Source organism: Ictalurus punctatus, chromosome 10 (assembly GCF_001660625.3).
Source record: "Ictalurus punctatus breed USDA103 chromosome 10, Coco_2.0, whole genome shotgun sequence".
In the NCBI taxonomy this organism is placed as follows: domain Eukaryota; kingdom Metazoa; phylum Chordata; class Actinopteri; order Siluriformes; family Ictaluridae; genus Ictalurus; species Ictalurus punctatus.
In genome coordinates this window covers 17,600,094-17,626,845 of record NC_030425.2, presented here as the reverse complement: position 1 = coordinate 17,626,845, position 26,752 = coordinate 17,600,094, and the positions used below count along the sequence as shown (strand labels likewise).

The 26,752-nt window shown below is 37.0% G+C and overlaps 3 protein-coding genes across 9 annotated transcripts in view; 1 reads left to right on the top strand and 2 right to left on the bottom strand.

Moving 5' to 3' along the window:
* atp11b (ATPase phospholipid transporting 11B (putative)) overlaps positions 1-4,409 on the top strand; it is a 67,377-nt gene extending 62,968 nt beyond the window's left edge. For 2 of the 3 annotated variants that reach the window (XM_053683194.1, XM_053683191.1), the window contains one exon: positions 2,629-4,409. In XM_053683194.1, the coding sequence (XP_053539169.1) occupies positions 2,629-2,710 (82 nt within the window). In that variant the 3' untranslated portion in view covers positions 2,711-4,409. The remainder of the gene's footprint in view (positions 1-2,628) is intronic. The other variant, XM_053683192.1, reaches the window with a different exon arrangement.
* A 425-nt stretch (positions 4,410-4,834) lies between these two features.
* mccc1 (methylcrotonyl-CoA carboxylase subunit) lies at positions 4,835-16,680 on the bottom strand. Of its 2 annotated transcripts, XM_053683196.1 has the most exons (20): positions 16,567-16,678; positions 16,351-16,464; positions 15,785-15,828; positions 14,535-14,668; positions 14,225-14,320; positions 13,018-13,139; positions 12,778-12,925; positions 12,342-12,463; positions 12,082-12,193; positions 11,544-11,625; positions 11,096-11,223; positions 10,726-10,909; positions 9,306-9,415; positions 8,124-8,340; positions 7,827-7,913; positions 7,045-7,094; positions 6,606-6,743; positions 6,285-6,392; positions 5,278-5,349; positions 4,835-5,186 (listed from the first exon to the last, which is right to left on the bottom strand). In XM_053683196.1, the coding sequence occupies exons 2-20, from the start codon at positions 16,404-16,406 to the stop codon at positions 5,061-5,063; spliced, it is 2,136 nt and encodes a 711-aa protein (XP_053539171.1). In that variant the 5' UTR covers positions 16,407-16,464; positions 16,567-16,678; the 3' UTR covers positions 4,835-5,060. The 2 variants fall into 2 exon arrangements, with proteins under 2 accessions (XP_053539171.1, XP_017333420.1); XM_017477931.3 differs by having other exon boundaries at positions 16,351-16,680.
* A 329-nt stretch (positions 16,681-17,009) lies between these two features.
* On the bottom strand, positions 17,010-24,858 carry LOC108270915 (lysosome-associated membrane glycoprotein 3). 4 transcript variants are annotated; one of them, XM_017477932.3, is made up of 8 exons: positions 24,712-24,858; positions 24,008-24,229; positions 23,374-23,589; positions 21,126-21,355; positions 19,802-19,921; positions 18,657-18,729; positions 18,159-18,329; positions 17,010-17,481 (listed from the first exon to the last, which is right to left on the bottom strand). In XM_017477932.3, the coding sequence occupies exons 2-8, from the start codon at positions 24,033-24,035 to the stop codon at positions 17,342-17,344; spliced, it is 978 nt and encodes a 325-aa protein (XP_017333421.1). In that variant the 5' UTR covers positions 24,036-24,229; positions 24,712-24,858; the 3' UTR covers positions 17,010-17,341. The 4 variants fall into 4 exon arrangements, with proteins under 4 accessions (XP_017333421.1, XP_017333422.1, XP_017333423.1 ...); XM_017477933.3 differs by having other exon boundaries at positions 21,126-21,334; positions 24,712-24,857; XM_017477934.3 differs by having other exon boundaries at positions 23,374-23,558; positions 24,712-24,857.
* Positions 24,859-26,752: the final 1,894 nt, after the last annotated feature.

Genomic DNA, 26,752 nt, shown 5'->3' with positions numbered 1-26,752 from the left:
AACTGATTTGTAAAAGGATTACATTTACAATGTGACTGTTAGGTCTCTCTTTTTCTTTTCTTTCATTTTTTTTTTTTTTTTTTTACTGTTTGCTGCATGTTACTACAGAAACACCTAAAAATCCACCATCCTGCTGATATTAACCTGTCGGTTTTGAATGATTAAATCATTCATCTTTTCAGTTTTTTTTAAATGATAATTTGCAAGTAGGGAAAAATCAGTATTGCACAAACCTATGTATATAATCAGCATGTGTCACTCGCGAATAAACATTTGAAACCGTCATAAAACATTTTAGCGGGTTAAAATCAAACCCAATACCCAACACCCCGCTCATACGTGGTACAACTCTGGGACCATGCCACAAACCAGATGAGACACTGGAACTATAGATCTGTTTGTTATGAAAGGATTCTTTTCTTCTTTTTGTCTACATTTTACTTTAAACTCAAAGCCTTACAGAAGATGACAGAATCCACTGGAGCTGCGTGTGTGTCCTTCATGTTGGATTAGAGCGTGGGCGAGAATGTGTGTGTGTGTGTGCCCGCACGCTATATGACTAATCCCCGAATGTATCTTTACACACTTTTGCCTGCTTTGCTGCTTCTTTTTTTTCCACTGCCAAACAAACAGCCATACACTAGAAGTGCTGATAATCAGGTGTTCCCTGTGTAAAGGAATAAAACACTGTGTTTGCTAATAAAATAAGCGCGTTATAGCAGCTATAGCACAAGCTCTAAAAGCAGTTGTCTTTACATAATCAAAGTCTGCCAGAATATAATATTGATCATTATAATATTTACCTGTAGCATGTATGTCAGTGTGTGATGTTAGGAAGTGGGGTTCAGCATCGGGACACACACGTGTGTGTGTGTGTGTGTGTGTGTGTGTGTGTGTATATATATATATATATATATATATAATATATATATAAAATTTTCCTCCTTTGTAAGTCGCTTTGTATGAAAGCGTCTGCTAAATGAATAAATGTAAATGTAATTACGCTCGTTGTAATACATTATATTTTCTATAGTAACAGCTCATTCACTCATTGATACAGTGAAGTTTTCTATAAGGAGAGGTTTATTTAACATTTATGGAAGGAGTCTCCAGAGTGAGTGCTGTGTAAGTCAGAGTTAAAGCTGTAACTTTAAGTTTTCTAACAGGACAGACGAGTTTACACTTTGCAGTTTCTCAGTAACATGACAAGCTGCATTTTTTTAATTTTTTTTTTATTTATTTTTTGTCTTATTAACTAAAAAAGAAAAAAAGAGGTTGGTGAGCGAACAACTGTTTATAGCTGTTATAACAAGTGAGAACAGGAAGTTGTTCAATAAATAATGGCTATATAACTATAAATAAAATACTATAACTGGTAATTCCTATAACTGATTATCAGCACATGTCTAGTTTCATTGAAAGATTTTAAACGTCTGCCTTTATTTCATAGTGACCCGATATACAAAGCTTTTCTGTCTTTCCATGTCCTGTCCTTTCACCCATGCTGCACTAACATGCCATCTTTTTTCATCGCTCATTCATCCGTGTCTACACGACACTGTAGGGAAAGACTTCCGATGGAAATTGGGTAGAATGACATGATCCATTCGTGATGTGATAACCATCAAGCCCGGTACGGCACAGTTTCCATTAACACAGTCATGTTCAGGATGAGGCTAAATGTTCAGGACACTAGAGCACCACTTTGAGGATTTAATACTGTGTTTGAAGCACTGTAATAATTAATAGTGCATTTTCTTCTGATTTCCAGCCCTTTAAACAGTAATCCACCAAAATCCAGCGGACATTTTGCACTTTTTTAACCTCTTGACCAATCAGGTTGCAGCTCAGGGTGCAAGTGAGAAAAACGTTAGTTGTTAGTGAGCAAATATTTAATTGCCGATATTCCAAAATGATGCTGCAACTAAAGACAAACACACTTAGCAAGTCAAGATGTATTGAATACAGAATACGAGATCTAATATTTGCCATTATGAGATTATTATATAACAAGTATAAAAATATTTCTACAGTTTCAAGCTTAAAATTGTCTTATTCTATTGGCAGATCATTTTGTGTCTTTCTAGAAACAAACACTTGAAATAAATTAATGATCTGGCATGAGAATAATAAAATAAATACTAAAAGCTTGAAATGAGTGAAAATATCTAGAAATGTGCTTAACAATCTTATATTTATATATAATATTTATACGATATCCTAGCAAGCTAGGTTAGTCAGTAATGATTACAGTATGAGCTTCACGGGAGTCGATTTTATTCATATCAGAACAAAAAAGCTTCTTGGGTTTGAAATGTTTTTAGGTTTTGAATCAAACTGGAGTATAATGTTATTAATTGAGAAAGCCCCAGAAAAGTTGCCCATTTGTTCTTCTTTTCTAGCTCAGAGTTTAAGATGTAAATAATGATCCTTCATCGAGTGCTTTAGTGGGGAAAAAAGAGTCAGCCAATATTAATCCCATACCGTGACTCAGGATCAGACTCAGATCGGTGTCTCTCTGTTTAACAATATTTGCCATTAAATAACCATTTAACATTTCCTGTCATGATGCCATCACAGTGCTACTCACAGCTCCATCCCTTTTTTATTTTTTATTGATGCTTATAGATCGTGGAGTGACTCAGATCCGTTCTCCTCCAACGACCACAGCGTTTTGACTCTCTCTCCTGTGGAAGCCTCTCACTGCTAGTTTATAAAGAAGTCGTCATCGTCATCATAATGAGGGAAAACATTTTGACCACAGAAGAATTGTGAAATCTTTTTTTTGTTGTTTTTTTCGAATTGTATGCACCTCAATCAGAACAGACTGTCCTTCCTGAGGAAACATGTCTGAAGCCATAAAAGTCTCTGTATTACTCCTGTCCTGTCATGTAGCATTAGCTCCAGAGCTCTAGTCCTGATTCTGACATCACCTCCTGAAGGAAGCCGACTCATCAGCTTCAGCTCCATCCATCCTTCACCTTATTTATGCACTTATGCTTTAAGTTCTTCCATGATCCTCAATTAATTACTGTGCACACACTGTGTTCTTATTATTTTTCTTCTTTTTGTGTGTGCGTGTGTGTTGTGTGTATCTTCTGAGTGAGCCTGTAGAGTGTGTGCTCCTCAGATTTCAGAGGCCTTGGGTTACTATGGCAACCGTTTTTTAAAGTCACTTTAGAAATGTGCTTTATATCAGAAGGTCAGGAATAGTTCAGCCAAAAATAAAATAATTTCTTTACTCCAAATGTCGCAGTTAAAACATTTTAATGCACAAAGTTTGCTGCATATTTTTTTTGTTGCACTGGAGCTATAAGGCTAATGTATAATGTAGATCTACCATTTTAGCATTGTGCATCAAATAATTATTTTTATTGGGGACACATTGATACAGCCACTGGTATAAGGTGTCAGTCTAATAACATGCTCAAAAAAAAAAAACAACTGTTACCAACATCTCATACTATGTGATATGTGCTTTGTTTATGATGTTGCACTAATTAAACATAAAAGTTGGAGAGAAAAAAATAAAAATTTGAACCATTTAATCTGAATCACAACTCTGCCTTTAAACTTTAGGCAATGCCCCTTTAGGAATCTAACGCCAAACTGTGTTGAGAGAGAATACAAGTCAGGATTTTGCGCTACAACTATATTTAGCTCGTTGATGATAACCGTGCCAGAAACTCGTATCTATTAGCGTTCGTTATTTATATAGTTTAATTGTAGCTCCAGCACAAAACTAGACAAGCAAACGTGTCTTGGCTGGTTACGTCCTGGTTGATTTTGGCTGAGTTTTTTCCTTTAATTTGGGATTTTCTCAGTGAAAGCACCAACTGAAGACTTTCAGTCCTGTTCTACATATTTATAAGGGTAATAAATTGATAAATCCTAATATATTAATACAGAGGAATTATTGAGAGGTCACATCTGACATGAGACTGGATGTAAAACTGTAGTTTGCTTTTGTTTGTTTGTTTAATTTTATGTGGGATGACTGGAGAGACTGTAGACATAGACGAGGAATCGTAATAATTTTTCTCTCAGTTACGTAGTTCTTGTTTAGTTCACCACTTTTTATGTCAGGGAACATGCCAGGCATCATCAACAGCCGACTCGATTCATGTTAATATATCCACACTCGGCTGCCAGGTTATTAGTGACTGTGTTCTAGCTAATAAACTGATAGCTCAGTGCGTGTGTGTTCCTCAGAGACAGTAGCAATAAGAATCTCTGGACCGAGGACCGTCCACTCCAGCTGTGAGTCCAGAGCTTCATTTCCATGGTTTTGCATTTAAAGTAAAAAATGTTGAAGTATGTTACTGTAATTGTCCTCTCCTGACAGTGAAAGTGTTCAATTGTTGTTTATGGACATTCTATTTACAGAAAATAAAGCTGTTTTTAAAGAATATTGATCAGTCTGTTTGAATAACCAATCTTCACGACTGACCAGGTACCAAATAACAAATCTTTACGACTGTCCCCCTTCTGAACGACGAGTTGTTACGACTGACTGCACGACATGACATTTTCCAAATGACAGATACTAAGTTACAATAAAATATTTGAATTTTTTTATTATTTAAAAAAAAAAAAGGAAAGGAAAAAAGAAATGCCTACTATGTAACCCTCGTACTGGTGGGGGGGTCTGCCATGTATTTCAGGATTTTTGTTTGTTGGTTGATTTTTTGGGCATAGCAGTAAAAGATAATTGTACACCAGGAGGGGAAATGCTACAACACCAAAAAATCCCATGTGAGAAACACCAAAAGAACAAAACTCAAATTTACAAACATAGGGTTTATGCAGAAAAGGTAGGAAAACTGTGGGAGGATGTTTTTTTGTTTTCACACAAATGTCAGAAACCTTCTGCCAGCAGTTAACCATTAGTGTTGAACTTTGGGTTAAATTATTAGAACCTCAGGATTTGTGCGAACAGTAACTAATAACATTAACAATAAGAGTTCCTGTCATTATGCCACTTTACAGCGCTGAAGAGCTCAAGTTAGTATCCGCTGCCTGTACATGTGAAGTCTATCGGAGAAACACTCGCGCTCTGTTCAGGATTGTGCTTCTTCCTCCTGTTCCTCCTCCATTTCCACCAGAGCTGCGTGACGACTGGCCTGTGAACCTTCTTTAAACAGGACCCTCTTAATGACACCCGCTTTAGGAGCTCTGATCGTGTGCTGCAAATGTACAGGATGGTACGATAAATCAAACAAACAAACCAAAAACCAGTGTGGTTTTAAGTGACTAAAGGAAACGTCTTCTGTTTACCTCCATCTTCATTGCGATCATCACCATGAGAGGATCTCCCTTCTGCACAGCATCTCCGACCTTCACAAGGACCTGCAGGTACAGTTACACACTTTAAAACCACATCTCCCGTATCATTGTAAACACCAATTTCAATATATTGTGGAGTAATTTAACTGGACTCTTACATAACATAGGGGAGGATTCAGTGCTGATATAAGAAAATGATCAACGAGAAGGTGGCGTGATGAAGTGGAGTTACTGCTACTACTCTTTAAGTTGATTATTTTTCCTCTAACAGCATGTGTTTTAAAGAGCGAGCCACACTTTTTATCCATATATAGTTACATTTAATGTGTAATGTCAGTGGAAACAAGCTAGTTCCTAGTCCTACTCATTCCCTCACCAGCCTCTTTTTTTTCCCCTCTAATTAAGTTCCCTCTAGTTAATTCGACAAAAAAAAAAAAGTGTATTGTAACTGAGAAACTGGAAACTCCTGTGTGCTGAAGAAGTCTGAAAATTAGATACAGCTTTACCTCAGACTGTTACAAAGTGCAGATAAGAGACTCCTTCCATAAATGTTAATGATTACATGCATTTTTTTTTTAATCAGTTTATGTGGAGCATCCACGGTACAAATCACTGTGAACAAGCTGCTACTATAGAAACAATAACACATTAGAAAGAGCACATAAATTTGCAGCTGCACTAATGTCTGAGCTGCTGTTATAGAAAAGTTAAATAAACACCTTCTGACCAATCAGAATCCAGAACTCAACAGTGCTGTGGTATATTTTACTTTAGCGACACACAAATTACTCACGACTAAAGGTAACCACTATGGTATGACAGATATATTTTTAGACATACCCATCTTTATACAATTTAAACTCCTTTAATATTTTTCTAACCTGAGCTTCCTTTGACATATCTAATATAAGTGCTACTGTGTGTGTAAAAACATAAAAACATATTTTGCACAAGATGACACAAGAAGGAGAAACAGGACATAAGGCTTAAATACATACCTTCTCAATAGTTCCAGTCATGGGTGCCACAGCACCATCTTGTGCCCCAGAGGAACTCACACCAGCCAAGAACTTCGGTAAAGGCACTTTCACCTCCACGCTGCCCTCCTACAGAACCAGGAACAGACAGGAATAACGCTGTAATCCACGGTACATGCATGTTTTTCACCTGGTATTTTTTATGCATGGTGCTGCTGCCACGTGATTGGATAATTGCATCAATGAGCAGGGGTACAGGGGTTCTTATTAAAAGTGGCAGAACCTAAGCTGCTAGAGTTGCCTTTATTAAAAATCTACTTTTCTTTAGAAAACAAACCTCACCATGGAGAAGAGATGAACCGTGTTGTCCAGTATGACCAGTTTGGGTCGAGACAGAACTCCATTTACGCAGCTGTGCAGGTATGTGGCTCCGCCTACTTTCTGCAGCTCACCTGACACCTGGAACACCTGGCCTCCAGCCTAACAAACACGTTCATTTATCAGCACACACTGATCTAGTTTGAGGAAAGAGCAGTCAATTTTATAATATAGAATATGTGTATAAGCTACTGGTACTGGAACCCTCCTTACAGAAATCATCACCATATTGACTATTACACAGGTTATTCTTCGTTAAATGAAAACTGTTACTATAGAAACGATTATGTATTAGAATGAGCATATGAATTTGGGACCTGGGATTTGCATCTGCACTACTGTCAGTTTCTAATTAAGGAGCTTGGTAGCACTGTGGTATAAAAACATTGGTGTGTGTGTGTACCTCCATTCTGTAGGTCCCATCTGGATTGTAGGTCACAGCTACTGTAACTTCTGCAAAAGACATCACACACACAGTCACTTGGAGCACTGATCTGATCTGGTGGGAAAAAAATCTTTCTATGTGATCGATAGTCCATTAGAGATCATGTATAATGCAGAGGATGAAGCTATTTCAGGAGGCTATTCCGTTTCCTGCTCAGCACATGTGAAGGAATTGAGTGTGTTTCATCAGCATGGGGCTAATCCATCATCTTTGCATGATTAGAGGAAGTGGGATTTTCTCCAACTGGGCCAAAGGGGGAAAAAACTGCAAAAAAGTGCATTTTCAAAAGAGTTTTCACAAATCACTTGTCTAAGGTAGAAACTGGAGTGTGTGTGTGTGTGTGTGTGGGTGGGTGTGCGTGTGGGGTGGGGAGGGAAAGCTGCCATTCGTCCGTTTAAGTTAAAGGAAAAAATATCCACCACATACATATTTATCTTAATAACTCACACATGACCTTCATATAGCTCCACCACGGATACACTGGATTTGTGATGTTGAACATCCCAGCAAAAGGAAAAGTGATTGAGATAGAAAGTTTTTGTAGCTAACAGTGAAACTGACCTGCGTGGGTTACATTTTTTCTCCAGTTAATCTCCACTGTAACAATAAAAATGTCCCCCTGTGACACCAAAGCAACTCACAACCGCTAACTTCTCACAGGAATAAAACTATAGTACCAACTGTACGATGTAGAAATGTTTACATGTGTGTGTGCACGCGCGCACAGGTTTAACACTCACTGTTTTCCCCCAGCTGTAGCGTCAGGTTCCTGCAGTAGAGCACGTTGAGCCGACTCCCGTTACCCGAGCCAAAAGGAGAGAACACATCTGTAACAGGAACACGTTATTAATCCGACATGCACTAGCACCTCATCCATAGAGTCAGGTTGTTTAAACTCCAACGTATATATCTACTGTTCAACAAATATTCATCTTCAAACTCCTCACTAAGTTCTGTTGTAATATCTCTGAACAAATCAGTGACCTCTTTTGAGTTAACTTTTTTTAATAAATGTTGCTGTGTGTGTGTGTTCTGACCATGTGACTGATGCAGAAACTCCAGTGTGTGTTCTCTCTCCTGCAGCAGAAGTCCGAGAGCGGCCTGACACACGATGTCTCCTCCCGGTGCAGTCGGTTTGGGAAACAGCTGATCATAGTGCTGCTGGATGAAGCTGGTGTGAACGTTTCCTGCTTCAAACTCCGCATGACCCGAAAGACTTAACAGGAAGTCGATGTTGGTGTTGAGACCCACAATCTGAGGACAGAGAGCGTTAAAATCCTGAGACAAAAAAAAAATAAGATAGGAGAAGGGAAATGCGAGTACAAAAGCACAGTATGCAGAGATATAGTACTTTTCTCTTTGTTTTACCTTCCAGCCCCTCACCTCCTAACCAAAACCAGCAGTCTCACAAATACGTTTTAAAAATGACAGTAATCAGAGATTAAAGTGTTTTAAATTAAAAATAAAAGAAAGAAAGAATGAATAAGTACAGGAGAAAATTTATTATAATAATAATAATAATAATAATAATAATAATATTAAACTCTTTAAATAAAGACTACAAATTATTTAATGCTAAAAGGCAAAAATAAGAAGAATCTGTACAACATTTTTACAATTTTAAAGTATCTGTACAAAGCTTTAACCTCTAATCAGCTTTATTAGAGTTTGCCATTTTTTAAAAATAAAAATACAGACAATTCTCACACTGTCTCTGAAAATTGTACTGTGACTTAATTTTCATAATCAATATTACATCATATTCCTCTGCACTAGTGTTACATTTTGGGAAGTCAGTTTATTAAATAATTAAGAATATAATAATATTATATTCAGACTTATTTATTCACTTCATCATTTAAATCCTGCCTGTGTTTAAGAAGCAGTTTTTATTTTAACATCATTTATTTTGGTAATGTGTTGATTTAAAATAGCTGTAATTAAATACATTTTTAAACATGTAATATCAAGCAAAATAATTGTGTTGTGTTAGCCGTTTCAGTCAGTTCTTATTGAATATGCAGTGATCATCCTGACCCAACACTGTTTTGTCATTTGTGCATATGCATTTAACCAGCACCCCTGAAACAAAAAAAAAAACCCTGAAAAGGATATATAATAGTCTTCTGAAAGTTCAGGTGTTTATGCTTTAAGTGTTTGTAAGTTTTTGAGGTTTAGTACAGCGCTGCAGTGAGTCATGTTGTCCGCTAGAGTCTTACATTGTACTGCCGTAAACAGTAACGCAGTTTCTTCAGAGCAGCTGAGCGATCCTCTCCCCAAACCACCAGCTTAGCGATCATCGGGTCATAATGAACTGAAACCTCGTCTCCTGACACACACGCAAAACAAATCAAGAAAATCAGATATAACCCAGTACAGAGGGAACCTAATGTTGTTGAGAGTTCACAATGATACAGCTGTGGAAATAAAACTTTTACAAAATAATGTCATAACTGTACAAAACTATTTTGGTAATAATTCATGTGCACTGTAAGAAATGTGATCATGGAGAAAGCAGATCATTTCTAAATACATGAAATAAGCCCACTAAAGAAAGAAAAGCACAATCTACAGTTTCTAATAGCTTCAGTGTGGTGCACTTCCTCACCAGCCTCTCTTTTTCTTCCTCTTGAAGTTAATAAAAACTTTTTTTTTTTTTTATAAACACAGCTTGTCATGGTAGAAACCGTAAAAAAAGTATAAACTCCTCTGTCCTGAAGAGGTCAGAAAAGTTAAAGCTACAGCTTTACCTCTGAGCGCTGAAACGCTTTTCATAAATGTTAAATAAAAGGCCTCTTTACAGAAAATGTAACAGTATCAATGACTTATTAAATCCATATAAGTGGATCATTTGGTGGAGCTGTTACTATAGAAATGTGTTACAATGAGCAAATTAATTATATATAAACCTGTCATTTACAGCTGCAATCCTGTCAGAGCTGCTGTTACAGAAAATAAGTCAACGCCTTCTGACCAATCAGAATCTAGAATTGAACAGTGCTGTGGTTTATTTTATTGTCACTGGAGAAAATTCAAATAAAAGATTCTGAAATGAAACCTGGCATTTTTCATCTGACATTAAAATGCATGTGTTGCCTTATGGGTAACCAATGAACCTTATATAAAAACTAAAAAAACGACTAAAACCTTTTTTATTTTATTTTAAATGTGTGGCACTTCCACATTTCTCTATAACAGACTGAATGTAAGCACAAGACACAGCAAGCTTGTTTTTATGGCTGCACTCAAACACAGCCAAGGGTGCCAATACTTTAATCTTTAGGGGAAATTGAAGAGGAGCATAGTTTAACACGGCCAAGGGTGCCAATAGTTCAAGCTTTAGTGAAAATGTTTGTGTGCACACCTTACAAGGTGATGTTAAATCACACACAGGCAGTCAGGTATTTTCTGTCACTGAATCTTAAATATTTTCACACAGGCCCAGTTGGTATTGTATAACTTATTTTGCTTCAATAAATAACATTATCATTTAAAAACTGGATTTTGTGTTTACTCCGGTTGCTTTATTTTAGATTTTGTTTTCATTTCTGAAACAATTTAGTATGATATACACAAAAACAGAAGAAATCTTTTTCACAGCACTGTAGCTAGTGCAGTAATAAGAAAAATCATGCTGACCTTGCCGTACTCCGGTCTCGATGCGTGTTTGGGTCTCCTCCTGTGGTGTGGAAAGGTGCAGCAGCGGTCCGGCTCCGGGCAGGAAGTCGTTATTGGGGTCTTCAGCATAGATTCGAGCCTCAAACGAGTGACCTTGCAACACGATCTCATCCTGAGAGAGAGGAAGCTTCTCTCCAGCGGCCACCTGACGCACAAACCGTCCACTTAACATTAAACAAATCATCACGCTATGTTAAACAGGGCATTCACAAGTATAAAACACCCATCTTTTTGATTATTTTCATAATTCCCAGAGGAACAGTCATAGCAGCATTTGTAATTGTGCAGCATTAGCAACTATGCTGATGTTTGATCACATGACCAGCCTCACCCTGAGCTGCCACTCCACCAGGTCTGTACCAGTGATCATCTCAGACACGGGATGCTCCACCTGCAATCGAGTGTTCATCTCCATGAAGTAGAAATTGTGCTGAGAGTCCATGATGAACTCCACAGTGCCTGTGGAGCACAGGCATGGGCACACACAGGCGCATGCACAGGTTGGTTGTTATATTTACGTACCAGCCACAATTCTACCATCACATATTCAAAAAAATAAAAATAAAAATCAGAGGCTGGTTAAAAGTGGGAAAACATCTCTGCATTTAGAGGAAGATTACAGACACTGAAGAATTTGTACATCTTATTTTATCAACTGATTTGATGAATTATACACAATCTGATCAAGGACACAAAGGTTTAAATGTCACTTTCCTAAATGAAATGTAAATAAATGCAGCATTGGTGCTTGTGCTTTATTTGTGCCTCCAGTGTTTTACCTGCTCCCACATAGTTTACTGCTTTAGCTGCCCGGACTGCGGCTTCTCCCAGTTTACGCCTCACTTCTGGACTAATCCCAGGCTGCAGACACACATGGGCACACACACAAATTTTTAGTCACATAAGCACTTTTATCACATTCTAGTAGTAAATCTTATATTTTGTGGGAATGAAGAAAAACAATCGACTAGAAGGCGGTGCCTTATGGACAGAAACGCCTCCTGGAAAATGACACTTTGAGGACCACCTCTGATCAAATCCCCTCCCCCTCCCTAAGTGTGGCTTAGGGCTGTGATAGGACAGATGTGTGGCATAACTGCAACACAGTGACGAAAAGGAAATGCAATGCAATGCACAATCCAAAGTCAGCATTTAATTCATGAAAATTATTTTTCACTGAAGTGACATCAAGTGACATAAGAATAATGCAATGGTGTTTTTGCTTTTGACCAAATCTTCTCCATACATTATCTGTTCATGCAAAATGAATGTGCATTCCGTTACATCCCTAATGTAAATAAGGGCATCCTTATTTACCCCAGGTGCTTCTTCTATGATCTTCTGGTGTCTCCTCTGCACACTGCAGTCTCTCTCAAACAGATACACAGCATTACCATGTTGATCCCCAAACACCTGCACCTCCACATGCCTAAACAACAACAACAACAACAACAACTGTCTTCACACATATACCAAGGCAGAAGCTGCTGCACCATCTGGAGTGCAAAAATAATCTTCCAGTTTTTAAATAGTCAAAATAGAAGAGCAAAATTTATGTATGGTGTTGGACCAGTTACCTGGGGTTGTCCACAAACTTCTCCACCAGCATGACGTCATCGTTGAATGACTTGAGAGCTTCTCTTCTGGCAGATTCTAGCTGCTCATGAAATTCTGCTTCCGAGCGAGCAATACGCATTCCCTGCACAACAAACACAAACCAAACAGACTAAACATGATGAGGACTAATCTTGTTTAATCCAGAGTTTAGCACCAACCCTAATCACAGATCTTCCTTGTGTTTCAACACAGTTACTCTGTTTCCCCTCAGACTTCTCTTAGCTGTCCCATTATTTTAGTTATTAGCTCGAGCAATCGGATCAGCAGCTCAGCTATTACTTGCTAATGTTAGATAAAAACTACCAACATTTTCTCTAGTAAACAAAATAGTAATGCGTAAATGTTTTCATGTCTCAATAACAGCAAATTTTCTGTGCGCTTCACTAAACCGCTCACCTTCCCGCCTCCACCTCGTACGGCTTTGATCATAACAGGATAACCAATCCTGGCAGCTTCAGCTTGAAGCTTCTCATCTGATTGGTCCTCTCCATGGTAACCCTCAATGATGGGAACGCCCGCAGCGGACATTATGTATTTGGATGTGCTGATAGAGAACAAGGCAAAAGGAAGCGGTTTAATTACTCTGGGTTTATAAAGCATATAAAAAATAACAATAATGAAGGAGTGAAAAGTCACCTCTTGATGCCCATATCACGAATCGCTGATGATGGAGGCCCGATGAAGATGATGCCTTCTTGTTTGCACAGTTCAGCAAACTCTGTGTTCTCAGACAGGAAGCCATATCCGGGGTGTACAGCCTTTACAACAACAAATACAAAAAGTTAAAATGACAAACATTTCATGATATACACAATGTATGCGAACATAAAAAAATGTTCACTGTGAGAAATTATTTGTCATCACAATTTGGTTCATAAGAATTTATTATTTATATAGTATCTCAATGGACATTGGGGTATAAGTGAGTGATTTTGGTGGAAGCTAACTGGATCCCATCCCATCAGTTTTCCCTCCAAATCCAGGCCCCCAAAATGCAATTTTATGTGGCGCTTTCTGAACTGATGAGCAACATGACTTACAGATGAGAAGAGGTGCTGCTGATGGATTTTTTTAGGACACCACTGAACTTCCAACATTTATATAAAAAAAAAAAAAAAAAAAAAACACAACTGCATGACGTCAAGCACTTTTTTAACTCCTCACCAATAAGGACACAAGTTGGGGGGCTCTTTAACTGCAGTTGCATACAGTCAAGTCACACAAGCAGCTTAAACTCTCTTGAGTTTCTGCCTCTAAAGCTACAGTGAAGGCAAACAACCTCCTCATCACCAGAGTTAGACAATAAAGCAAGCTAGGCTAGGTAGGAGAGTTGTTATGGTTACAGTGTGCATATCACTTGAGCTGCAGTTTTTTCATATCAGCACAAAAAGTACTCTGGCCAGCGTTTTTTTCTGTGAAGAAAAGTGTGAAAGTAGCTTCAAGCTGCTCTTGAAGCACTAAAGATATACCATGTCTAAGAGTGATCATTTCACGAAACTAGCTTTAAACAATAATCCAGAAGATTCCGTTACATAATAACTGAATCCACCACTGTCTAATGTTGTTCTATTTTTTAAAATCGTACCAATTCTTTAATCTTGATTCTTTGAATCAAGCGATTCGTACCGATTCTTTTTTTATCCAAGTGACTCAAACTGATTATTAACCAAATCATTCATACTGATTCCTTTTAAACCAAGTCAACTCATATTGATTCTTTATTAACTAAGGGACTCATACTGAAACCTACTGGAAAAGAGCTTTGTACTCATGTGGAAGAACTGATTGTAACTGGGAATGAATAAATGAATGAATGAACAAAGGATTGAATGAACGGTTGTACCTGTGCAGAGGATTTCTTGGCAATTTCTAGAACTTTCTCCATGCATAAATAACTCTGTTGTGATGGTGCTGCTCCAATATGGTACGCTTCATCTGCCTGCAATTTAAATATTACAATGACATTTCTAATCAGCAGTATATATTTCATTTACAGATGGCATTGCATGGCATTTTAAACAAAGTCAGATAAACAGAAATAGACAACAGAGATCTTTCCCACTGTAACATGCTTTTGCAATAAACCAAATGTTAAGAAAGTGCTAACATATAGACACTTGTGAAGAGGAAGTCCTAACGTGTGATTTTCTCACCATGGCCACATGCATGGAGTGCCTGTCAGCATCACTATAAACAGCCACAGAACGAACACCCATCTTTTTTGCTGTGCGCATCACTCTGCATGCTATTTCTCCTCGGTTTGCGATGAGGACTTTCTCTATCCTCCCTGCAGACACAAAATTATGATCAGATTTTCAGAACATACCAACATGTTCACCTTTTTGGTTCCCTGTAATTCATAACTCACAAACTTCCATTAACATCAATCAATTCATGATTCTTTGTCAAGTAACAGCGTTGAAGCGTTTCATAATGTGAGTTCAACTCAGCTAAAATGATGATATAAAATGGCATAAAATGATTAGACATGCAACATTCCTTTTGTATTTTCAGTACAATCAAAATATCACTATCACTTCTGAATATCTATACTGATATATTTCATTCGATTGATCTATTAACCATGCGAATCATTTTGATTTATTAACCAAGCAGCTCAAACGGATTTGTTATTAACCAAGCGACCCGTATTGATTTGTTGAATGTTGCTGAGTCATGAAAAACCATTTGAGTCCTATGTTTCCATGCCAGGTCACAGTCATGTCAATTAACAGAAGCACTTGAGATAGGAATACTAGTCAATTTATCACATATTAATTTTCTCTTGAAACTTTCAGCGCTGATGCATAAAAAGTCATAATCACACATTGCAAACATTTTCTTATAAATACGTAAGGAACACAGATTAAAGAGCATCCATCAAATTGGAGTGTTGTTAGGAGTCAATTAGAAGAAAAAAGTAAGATAAAATAGCGCGCATGGGGGTGGCGTCTGTGAATTTTATTATTATTTAAATGTTACAGTGATACTGCGCACTGTAATGTGCTGTCAGCATGATTAAAATTGTCATTTAGTTATCATCATTATAACTTTTATTTGACTGGTTACACAAATTAAATGGTTTGATCGAACACTCAGTACCATATGAATAAAAGGAGATGTCTTGATAATATTTGAAAAGGTTAATTATGTTTTTTCAAAAAACTTTTTTTTGACCTGCCACCCCAGTTTGTGTGTGTGTAAGTTGGATACATATGTGTTTTAATTTTAATTTAGTTTCATAAATCTAAACTGTGCTGCAATCATAAGGGGGTTAGCTGGTTTATCTATCTATTTATTTATTTATTTATTTATTTATACACTGCAGGAAATTCCTGACTGCAGAAAATCTTGAAGGGATGTGTGAGCATCCTGGGGAAGACCTGGATCATATCCCACTTACCCACAGAGGCGTGTCTGACTGCTCCTCTGCTCCATATCAGCTTCCTACAGAAAAGAGAAACGTAAAGGTCAAGCTTTCATGTCTCACAGAATGAGCCATATTTTGTCAACAACCAACCCGAGTTTACATTCAAGGACACTTGCGTCGTAGTCAGTTAAAGAAGATTCACATATTTAGACCATTAAATGAAGGTCAATCAGACAACTTGAGGCCAGTTTTCACCTAAACTGTATTTCTGCTCCTACCCTTAACCTTGTCCGAGACGTGACGTCACTGTGGTCCGTTTGGTTGCAGATCATCAGATTATTTAAACTGAGCATCTCTTAGTCTCGTAATATCTGAACATATATAGGCAGGTATACCTGAGATTAGTAAAAGCAAATAAAGTTGATTTTTTTAATGCTAATGTCATTTTTGTTTGACAGTTACCTACCTAGCTAAGCTAAACTGTTCTCTCTGGTTAGCATTTTACGCCTTACAAAGTGAGTAACCAAGCAATACGTGATACGTAGCATAAAATATGCAACATATATTAAAATTAAATATGCGAAGTTAAAATAACTTACTGTAGCTGTGCTCTCAGAGTCTGGTTGACTCGTACTTGCAGGACAGCAGCAGCCATTTTCACAACGAGTGAACGAACACCGACTAGCTAGGCTAATTTATAGTTGCTAACCAAACTGTTAAATATTCCAAACAAAACAATTATTTGCTTTGTAATAAATTACTGTGTATTAGATAATAAATAACTATATTATACGACATATTATTTAAATATTTACCTTTAGCAAGTGTGTTAAAAAGCGTATAAATGAATATAGCTAATGCTAGCAAAATGCTAGCTAGCTAGCTAGCTAGCTAGGAGTACAGATTGACCCGGACGGCGACCCGTAATTTCGTTAACCAATCATAGTGGAGGATGATGAAGACGTGTTGGTATTATATCCGTGTATAAATGCACACCGTAGGGTATAATATGCTCCCTACACCCTAGGGAGTGCACTACATGTCTAATGAGTAACAATTTGGAATTCATTCTATAATGTTGTTAAAAATTTTATGGCGGGTTTTAATGTTTTATTTTCGTTTTGTCTTTCTTTTTGTCTTTTTTTCTATAAACCTGTAAATTTTTATTGGACTATATCATTTATGCGGATGTGCTGAAGTTGTTGAAGTAATCATTTAAAAAATAATAATAATAAAAAATGAAAGGCAACATTCCACATTCAATTCCTCTACATTTTAATGCTAGTAATAAAACAACCTAGAATTTATACATAAAAGTAAAATTAACCACAAATGAGGCCTACATTAATACACATTTATCATTCATATACAGCCAACAGTCAAAGCATACAGACCCATATTTTGAATGGTGGAAACATGTCAACTTTTTTTAATAAAATTTTTAGCATATGATGGTAGGTAAACCTTTTGTTACAACATTCTGAAGGCGTCATCATGGAGTATTCAGCGCCTAGAATAAAACAGGATGGTTTTTGATAGCTTTGGGGTGTAAAACAGTGTTGTTTCCTGAGGTTTTGATGTCGATCACAATCAGAGTTGTTCGTAGCCTTGAGAACGGCGTTCACGCATGAGCACATACACCAGAACGGAAATGAGGATGATTCCTGCAACTACAGCACCCACCACAATGGGTATGATCCTCTTGGTGTAGTCGGCCATGCACTCCGTCTCTGCAAAAATAAGAAGAATTGTAATAAACTTACTCCTACTGCATCTATTACACCTATTTGGGCTGAGCAATGCATTATATCACAAGCTCTATATCGAGATCAGTACCCGTCATGCATCCCTTGTGCTTACTCAGTCTCCGTTTAGATTTTCCTCCAAACACATTTTGAGAAAAACAGGATGATTCATCTCATTTATGTTCATGACACCCACGACTGTATTTCACATGCACCTTCTCAATCGCTGCTAATGATGCGTTACAGATATGTGTGAAAAATGTCATCCCAGAAAGAGATCTAAACTAGAGGATGTGTCACTGTATAGTCACTTAACGCAACTGTCACTGATGCGCTGCATGAATTTGCAGTCTGGGCTAGAAAGAAATCAGCCCCGAGTTTTTCACTTCTTTTTATTATGACTGCTGGTGGTGCTGTTGATCTCGCTTCCATAACAGTAAAAATCCACTTTAAAACATTTGTGAACAGCAAATAATCTGATGTAGATTCCAAAAATTAAACCGATGTCATTTTATCTTTAAAAAAACACAGGGACTTAGCCCTGTTATGACATTTATACCAGCCATCCCTGTATATATAAAAGTACTTAATAAAAGATTGATAAATGAATGAGCAAAACAGCAAAACAGTGAATATGCACAATGTGTAAAAAATGTTAGCACCTTCTCCAAAAGTGCCCTTGGGCAGGTCAAACGCTTGAATCTTCAGAGGGATTAGTTTAATCATCAGATTTTCGGCCAGTTTTAATGTAGTCTGCGATTGGCACTTGAAGCTCTTCACCTTGGTGGTCTCAAAGAGCTTTTCATGGTCCAAAATACCAGGGTAGCTTTTACCTGTGGGAGGAGAGGAAAAGCAGCTGTGGAATGTTGTGACTCAGTGTGTCTTTATATTTTATTCAGTCATTACCTATATAAATAATTTAACAGAAAATGGAGCCCCCCAAAAAAGCTCTACAAACATCTAGCATTTTAAATAAATGTTGTTGGGGGTTTTTTTTGCTCTCAGATCAAAATGAGTGGAACATCATCTCTCTAATAGGAACATAAAATACATAAACATAAAAATAGGATTTTTTTATTTATTTTTTTTTTTTGCATTGAACGCTATCTGTTAAAATGTAATAAATAAATAAATAAATAAATAATAAAAACTTTATGTACTTTTGCATTGTTTACAGGAAGGATCAGGCTCCAACAGTGCTCTCAGCGTCTGAACATATGACTTATCACCGTCCTGCAGGTGATGGGAAAAACATGATGTGTGATTAGAAATAAAAATAATAAATTGCATTGGAAGAAGCACACAAGTACCCATTTTAAGTTTTCGTTTAATCAGATTTGGAACAGTAAAATAATTTTTACATCACAACACTTAATGCATGTTGCTCTATTTGTGTTTAATATATATTTGTTAAGAGACAGTGGCCTTTGTACAATATTTAAGCAATACACTTGGGGACATGCTTATTATTGATGTAGGACAATAATAAACAATGAAGTGCTGTGATGCAACCTGACAAAAAGCGGTTCAGAAGTGTTTTATTCCTCTTATACCACAGCAATTTTTGAATAGTTAAAATGTCTGTGAGACAAGTTCGTTTGTGTTCTCACTTACAGTATGCTACCTGTAGCTATAAACACAAGTTCCCTTATCAGCCCTTTTTTCTCTCTTTTGAAGTTAATACAAAAAAATGCAGCTTGAAAACTCTCCTGTGTCAGAAAACTTCAAAGCCTCAAAGCGCTGATTTAGCGTCTGCTTCTATAAATGTTAAATAAGCATTTCTTAACAGAAATATTTTTTTTATAACAATTCATTGGGAATATCCTACTTCTGACTGGAAAAATGCCATGCCACTCAGTATCAGCTATCAAAGTTTGGTTAAATTCAAGGGAGCTTACACTGTAAATGGTAGATGTAAATGGTAGAATGGTATTCTGGACATTTATGCACGGAGTCTCTGGTGTCAGTGCTTTGTAACAGTCAGTAACTTAGTTTTCAGATGTCTTCAGGACAGAGGAGTTTAGGAGTTTTGACGAGCTACAAAAGGTTTTTTGTCTTATTAACTATAACCAGATAAAAAGTATAACATTTAATTCTTTAATACAAAGTTAGTATTGTCATGTGGTATACGAGGAATAAAATATAGACCTCTAATATAAACATGATTAAAGAAGTACTGTAGTGGACTGCTCATGATCCGTTGCTTGAACTTCCCCTGGAAATTCACAAATTTACTCATTATATGTTACTTGAAGTTCTGCTTAAATAATAATCAACAGGACTTAAATTCAGTCACAGCACATACCTTGATGAATGTAAATTCCAGATTCCCTCCATCAAATTCGAGCGAGAGAACAATTTTTTTGTTTGCGCAGAATCCCGTCGCTTTTGTGGAGTTGGGGTCCATGTTGAAATACAATGTCTTCTATAGAATTAAGAAAAAAAAAGATTAATTTTAATCTAATGCATGTTTCAGACTATTATCATGTATTAAAGTACAGGTTAAATGTTACCTGTTACACTTATGACAATCACATGCTATAATTCTACACACATGTACAGTGAGCTTTAAACACACATGACACAAAGCCAAAAGTCTTATTCATTTCAATAAAATTCTCCTTTAGGCAAAACTGGCAATTTTGTTGTCATTATATTTTTTTGTTTGGATGTAGCCATATGTTTTACTGGTCAGAGTCACTGTGCTTTAAAGTACTCGTTTGTTTATATTTTGAGAAATAAAGTCAATTAATTTCATTAGAAAATATGGTAGGAGGGTGGAAACAAAAATACTAGCTGCACGAATGGGTGAGATTGGTCTAAATTCCTTCATGAGCAGGCAAGTCTGGTGAGAATTCCTTCATTAGCAGGTGGGATTGGCCAAAAGCTCTTCATGTGTGGGTGGGATTGTTCAGAATTCAAAAGCAAACAGGGCTGGTCACAATTCCTTCAGGAACAGAAAGGATTGGTCAGAATTTTCTTATGAGCAGGTGGGATTGACAGAATTCCTTCAAAAGCAAACAGGATTGGACTTCCTATTAGAAGCAGGTGATGTTTTTCAGAATTTATGCAGAAGCAGGCAGAATTCCTTCAAGAGCAGGCAGGATTGAGATTAAAAATACCCCAATGCACTCCTCTGCCCATTACAATGACCAAATGTGTTTCTTTCTTTGGAGTGTTTGGTTTCCAAAGTGTTTGGTATGTATATATTGTAACCTGCTAACGAATTCTTTCTGTTCAAATGTGAAATAGAAGCTGTATATACAGTAACATGGTTTAGTAGTGTTGTGTTCACTCTCAGAAATAAAGGTACCATAATGTACTTTTGCTTGTCACTCAGGTAGTACCATCAAGGGTGCATCTTTTTTACCTTTAGTATGTATATTGTACATTGTAAGGTACCTTCATGTATCTTAAAGTATTCTGAAATGTACACATGTACCCATGAAAGATACAAAAGATGTCCCCTTGATGGTACCAGGCAACAATGAACAGTGCAGCTATTTTTAAAAAAAAGCTGATGTGTGTGGCATGTGTGATGTTTTTCACAGAGTGTCACCAACTGTTTCTTCACCTCAATGTGCAGATAAAGAGAAGAAGAAAAAACGCTGAGACTTTGCTGGTTCTACCTTGTCCTCTTTTACCACAAACTCCATGCCGAACCTGGCCATCACACACACTCGGCCGTCTTTCTTCAGCATGTATGTCTCTATCAGAGGCGTGCTCTCTTTGGGCTGGAGGGTTGGTTTCTTGGACATGTTGTGCTGAGACTTTGTATCCTGGTTCAGAAACACCTCAGAGCTCAAAGAGTCATTAACTTCAGATGACACACTGTTTCCTGTAGACAAGGAACCACAAACTGAAAACACAGATCGAGATGGCTTTCGCTTTTCAGTTCTCTCAGCACAAGAGGGGTTTATACACCAAATAATGTGGAGAAGTTTGTTTTATTGGTGGCAGTAACATAAAGAGTAAAATATGTAACTCAACTAGTTCACAACCAAGTTCATCAGGGTTCATATCTTTTACAGATTTTGTGTTTTGTTTTGTTTTTGAATTTATTTGATACATGATGTTTGAATAATGCACAGTGAGACAAAATGAATGGTCAGAATTCCAGTAGGTCAGAATTTAAACCACCGCACTGTTGAATTCTCACTGCTAATCAGAAGGTGTTTATTGTATGTGGTTTACATTAATGCACTCGTTCTAATATATTATAATTTCTATATTTCAAATGACAACATTAAAGGAGTTGCAGGAATAGCTGACAAGTACTGATTACTCTATGCATGTGAATGCATCCTCTGTATCCTTCACATGTCTGGGCTATGGAGTAGGGTGGCTAGACAGAAGGCCATTCTCACAAAAACATCTAAGCCCAACAAAATCACCCTAAACCATGCGGCAAAATGTGTTATGGTCCGATAAAACCCATACCAAAAAGTATGTTTGGCGCAAAAAAAAGCACATCAAGAAAAAACACCATACCCACAGTGAAGCATGGTAGTGGTAGCATCATGCCTTAGGGCTTGAACTGGGGCTTTGATCAAGGTGGAGGGAATCATAAACAGCTACAAATACCAGGTGATTTTTATTTTAGGCGATTATTTTAGTGAAAAAAAACTGTCAGGTGTCTGCTAGTAAGCTGAAGATGAAAAGGAATTTCAGATTTCAGGGACCAAAAGCATACATCTAAAGCAGATAAGCATGGGTTAACCAAAACATCAATGTTTTTGAATGGCCTAGCCACAGCCCAGACCTGAATCCAACTACTGTAAAAATCTGTGTTGTGACCTGAATCAGTCTGTGTACAGGAGATGCCTCACAATTTGATGGCTCTAGAATGTTTTTGCAAAAAAAAAAAAAAAAGCGTGAGAAAGCATTGCCAAGTCAAGATGTGCCATGCTGATAGACTCATACCCCAAAAGACTGAGTGGTGTAATAAAATCAAAAAGGTGCTTCGACAAAGTATTCGTTTAGGGGTCTGCACAATTATGCAACTTTCTTATTGTAATTTTTTTCCCCCCCCTAAAAAGTTTTTCACTGTGTTTGTATTCCTTGCAATTGTACATTAAAGGTGGGAAAAGATCTGACATAGGTTATCTTCATGTCATTTTTTACTTCCTAAAACCCTGCTATTTTAGCAAGAGTGTGTAGACTTTTTATATCCAATTTGTTAAATGCAGTCATGCGATATACCTCAAAAATATTTTTGACATATAATATAATTATAATGATATTTAACAGAAACAATAAGAGTTAAAGAAGAGGTGTAATGGCTGTTGTGTTTGTGTTTATCATCCGTTGAAGAGGTATTATCCACGAACATGTTATGCATGTGTAATTTGGCCCATCAGGCACTGATATTTCTCATAACAATGTATTTTTGATAGACGCTACACCTAAAAATAATTGACTTTAATTACATTGTCAATATACAGTATATAGCCTACACCGACTACATGTCAATATTTTAAAGGCTCAAAAATATTTCATAAATAAGTAAATTAGCAACAACCAACATCTAATCTATATTACTCTAATCTATATTATTGACATGTTGAACATTTACTAGAATATTCCTGTGGTGTGCAGTGATGGAGCCTCACTCCTGGACAAGTGTTCACACTCCTTAAGGATAACCTTCCTTTATATTGAGCTGCTGATGTAGAAAAAATAATCCACACACACCTGATTCAGCTCATCATTAAATCTCAAAGAGGACTTTTTTTTTTGTTAAAGGTAGAATTCAAACAAATTTAAGAGTTGTACACTATCTGTGATGTCTATTATTCATTTTAGTAGTGTTGCTTCCAAACCTTTTAATGTTTTGTTTCAAGACCACTTTAAAATTGAGAAAAAACCGAGACTCACCCACAAACAGCAGAGCAGCGAGGATGAAAAAGCGCATGGCAATGCGTTGTGCATTAGTCATCTTGAGAAATGAAACTGCTCTGCTTGTGATATTTGTGGGTATTCTGCTTAAAAGTGCTGCTACTCTTATGGGGACATTCTTCGTGGGGAGGGCCATCATGTCCACAGCAGTAGGAGGTCTCTTCCTGTACAGATCAGTCTGAGGTGTTTCTGTTTCTGTGCATACAATTGAGTAATCTGATTTGCCATTGTTGTGTAAAAGCTGTCTTCCCTCGGATCATGCAAACTCAGATCTTAATTTATTACTGAATGATCATGTATCATCTGTAGTTCTGATTAACACAGACAGAGTGACAGATAAACAGATAGATAGATAGATAGATAGATAGATAGATAGATAGATAGATAGATAGAAAAAAACAGAAAAAGTCAGATCGAGAGACTGTCAAACAGACGGACAGAGAGAGAGACAGATGACAATGACTGTTGCTATAACAATAGCATGAACAGGAACTTATATCATGGACACTAAATGGACCTATAAATACCTAAAACGTATGATGTGTAGTTTTTTAATTAATTGTAATCATTGCTGTGGTAGAAGAGGAATAAAACAGTGTGTTTTATTACTTACCTATATGTGTTTGTTCAGTCATTATCATCTTTTGCTCTGCTCCTCTTATTGCTTGATTCTGTTGTTCTTTTTTGTTGTTTATTGTGTTGTTGTCACTGTTTGATAAGATATTGTACCTGACCAAAAAAACCCCAAGCCTCTATGAACATGTTCTTGACCTGACTGATTTGAAAAAGTGCTCAAAGTGAAAGCTGCTTATTAAGTTATTATGTTCCCCATTGGCTGTAAGAAAAAGAGGGAAAAAAAGAACTGAGAATGACAAGAGACGACAGGAAGAATACAGAAAATACCAAACAAAATGTAAACAAAGATAATCACCAAACCTTCTTGTTATTCTGATTTTTAATGTTTTGCTTGTTACACACTGCATAACTCAGTGCTATCAACTTGTCTAGTCACATTCCCTGTAAGTCAGTCTTACTTAACAACTCAGTACATGCTGACTTTGTGTTGTGTGTGACTCAAGGGGGTGATATTACACTCAACCCTGCCGGGGTCACACAGCACATTCAGCACTGTCACTGTGCTAATGACAAATGACTAAAAGCTTACACACAATACACGCTGCTGTTACATCACCTCATCTTCAGATAATCTAACATTCACTTAACCCAATATTCCCCAACATTCAGACAGATGGACAGAGAGATAGAAAGACCCAGGGACAAACATACAATCTCTAACTAAAGAGTTTTCATCATTACCATGCATTCAGGGTTTGATTTCATTTTCACAGTGTAGAATCTCTCATCTTACTTCAGTCACTGCATTTGGTCTGACCTGATTACTCCCATATCCTGACAGACAGACAGGCAGTTTGTCTGCCTGTTTGTCTGTCTGTCTGTATCTATCAGACAGACAGATACTGTATATTGACAGACAAGCAGACAGACAAACAGAGACAGACAGAAAGACAGATAGATCAGACAGACACACAGATAAATAGTTACAAAATCATTTTCTCTTTGTAATAATCAGACCCTAATACTGTCTCTAACACATTCTCATGCAATGAAGCCTGATTTCTGTTTAATGCTAATATTTACTCCGGATGTGCAAAAGTTTTTTTTTCTTTATAAAAGACCATCTGAGAAGCAGCGCAGCAGAGGTGATAGAGCTCAGGGGAAATCTGTGGTCAAAGGTAAAGGAGGTCAAAGTGTATTGTCCTTAATTACACACTGCTGGAGTTTGTCTATGCGATTAGCTCAGCTGTGCATTCTGAAAACACTGTTTACTCTTCCAAAGTCTTCAGGAAGACAGAGCTGAACCATTGCTGCTGCTATGTCTCACAGCCAACTTTTCACACCCACCGAGCAGCAAAATGAGCTGTTAAAAAAAGATGGGTGAAAAAAAGAAGTTTGTTAAGAAGTAAATTCCAGTTTACAGCAACGTACTGTATATGTGATCATCTTTTACAAAAGAAAACATAAAATTGGAACATTTTGGAACAATTGGACATTGGGAGAAGGAAGAGTACACTACACACATACAGTCCCCTCTGAAACTATTGGAACGGCAAGACCAATTCATTTGTATTTGCTGTAGGCTGAAGACATTTGGGTTTGAGATCAAAAAATGAATATGAGAAGACATTATCCAGGATTAAGTAATCCATCTTATTTTTGTGTCGGTTTTGCAAAGCAACATTGGATTGGATCACTCTGGTCCAGATACAAACCTTTCAGTATGACCAAATCTGGATTACTAGTGCTCTAAATCAGACTACATATCACAATGTAGGCTACTAGTTATGTAAAGGACAACAGGTAGATTTAGCCAGCATGGGGTCACATTAAGTGTTTTTATTTGAAGAGACAGAAAACAACACAAATAATAATAGAAACATCCCCTTCCCACAAACAAACAAATCTGTATTATTCACAAATATATTGGGGATATTTTCAACACGTGTTGTAACTCATAAGAAGTCTAAATATCCAATAGTTAACAAAATAAGAACATGCAGAGTTTTTCATGTGTGGAGAGCAATAAGTGATGCAATTGTCATTCAATAAACATTCTTTGGAACCGATTCTTTTAAATCAGTTGAACCGGTTCACAAGTCTGAATCAAACTGTGGCGTCTACTCAATGTTAGTCTTATTGGTTTAAGGTTACTAGTTTAATTGTAACAATCTGAGGGAGGAAAATGCTCAGTTCTGTGCACTGAGCCCTGGATAGTAAAATTCAAATGAGCCAAACTGAGCTTATTGACACACTCAGTGAACAAGGCATCATCCTTGTAGGCTTTATTTGACTAAAGGAACCAAACAACAACAAAAAAATGCAGTAACCGATGAGCAACTGAGCTGAGTAAAAAGATCCATTGTGATGTTTGTTGATGAAGTCTCTGAGTTGTATTGAGTCTGATCAGCTCAGCGAATTGATTTGTGTCAAGAACTGATCCCATAAACCACTGCAACTTTGATTCATTAACATGAATCAGAGTTGGAAAGTTTGTTGTACTTGATAAAGATACACAGAAAAAAATAGTAACAATGGTACAAAATTGTAAGTAAGCTTTGCACACCATATGAACTTTAACATGATTTCTGTGATGCAATTTGGAGGTTCATTCATATTCCCCCAGGGGAAAATAAATCAACCGAACCTTAAATCCTGAGGCGGTGAGCCTTTCAGGACAGAGTAGTAATCCTATAAATGAGTCTACAGTAGGAAAGAAAAGTATTGACACCCTATACTTACTGTTCCAACATCCAGCAACAATGATTACAGATGACACTGG

Coding starts and splice junctions, on each gene's coding strand:
- mccc1 (XM_017477931.3), bottom strand. CDS start 16,406: ATGGCTGCTGCTGTCCTGCAAGTACGAGTCAACCAGACTCTGAGAGCA. Junction 14,321..14,534: donor ACTCCATGCATGTGGCCATG/GTGAGAAAATCA, acceptor TTTAAATTGCAG/GCAGATGAAGCGTACCATAT. Junction 7,095..7,826: donor GCTACAGCTGGGGGAAAACA/GTGAGTGTTAAA, acceptor TGTCTTTTGCAG/AAGTTACAGTAGCTGTGACC.
- LOC108270915 (XM_017477932.3), bottom strand. CDS start 24,035: ATGATAATGACTGAACAAACACATATAG. Junction 19,922..21,125: donor TTGTGGTAAAAGAGGACAAG/GTAGAACCAGCA, acceptor TTAATTCTATAG/AAGACATTGTATTTCAACAT. Junction 17,482..18,158: donor CAAGGGCACTTTTGGAGAAG/GTGCTAACATTT, acceptor TTATTTTTGCAG/AGACGGAGTGCATGGCCGAC.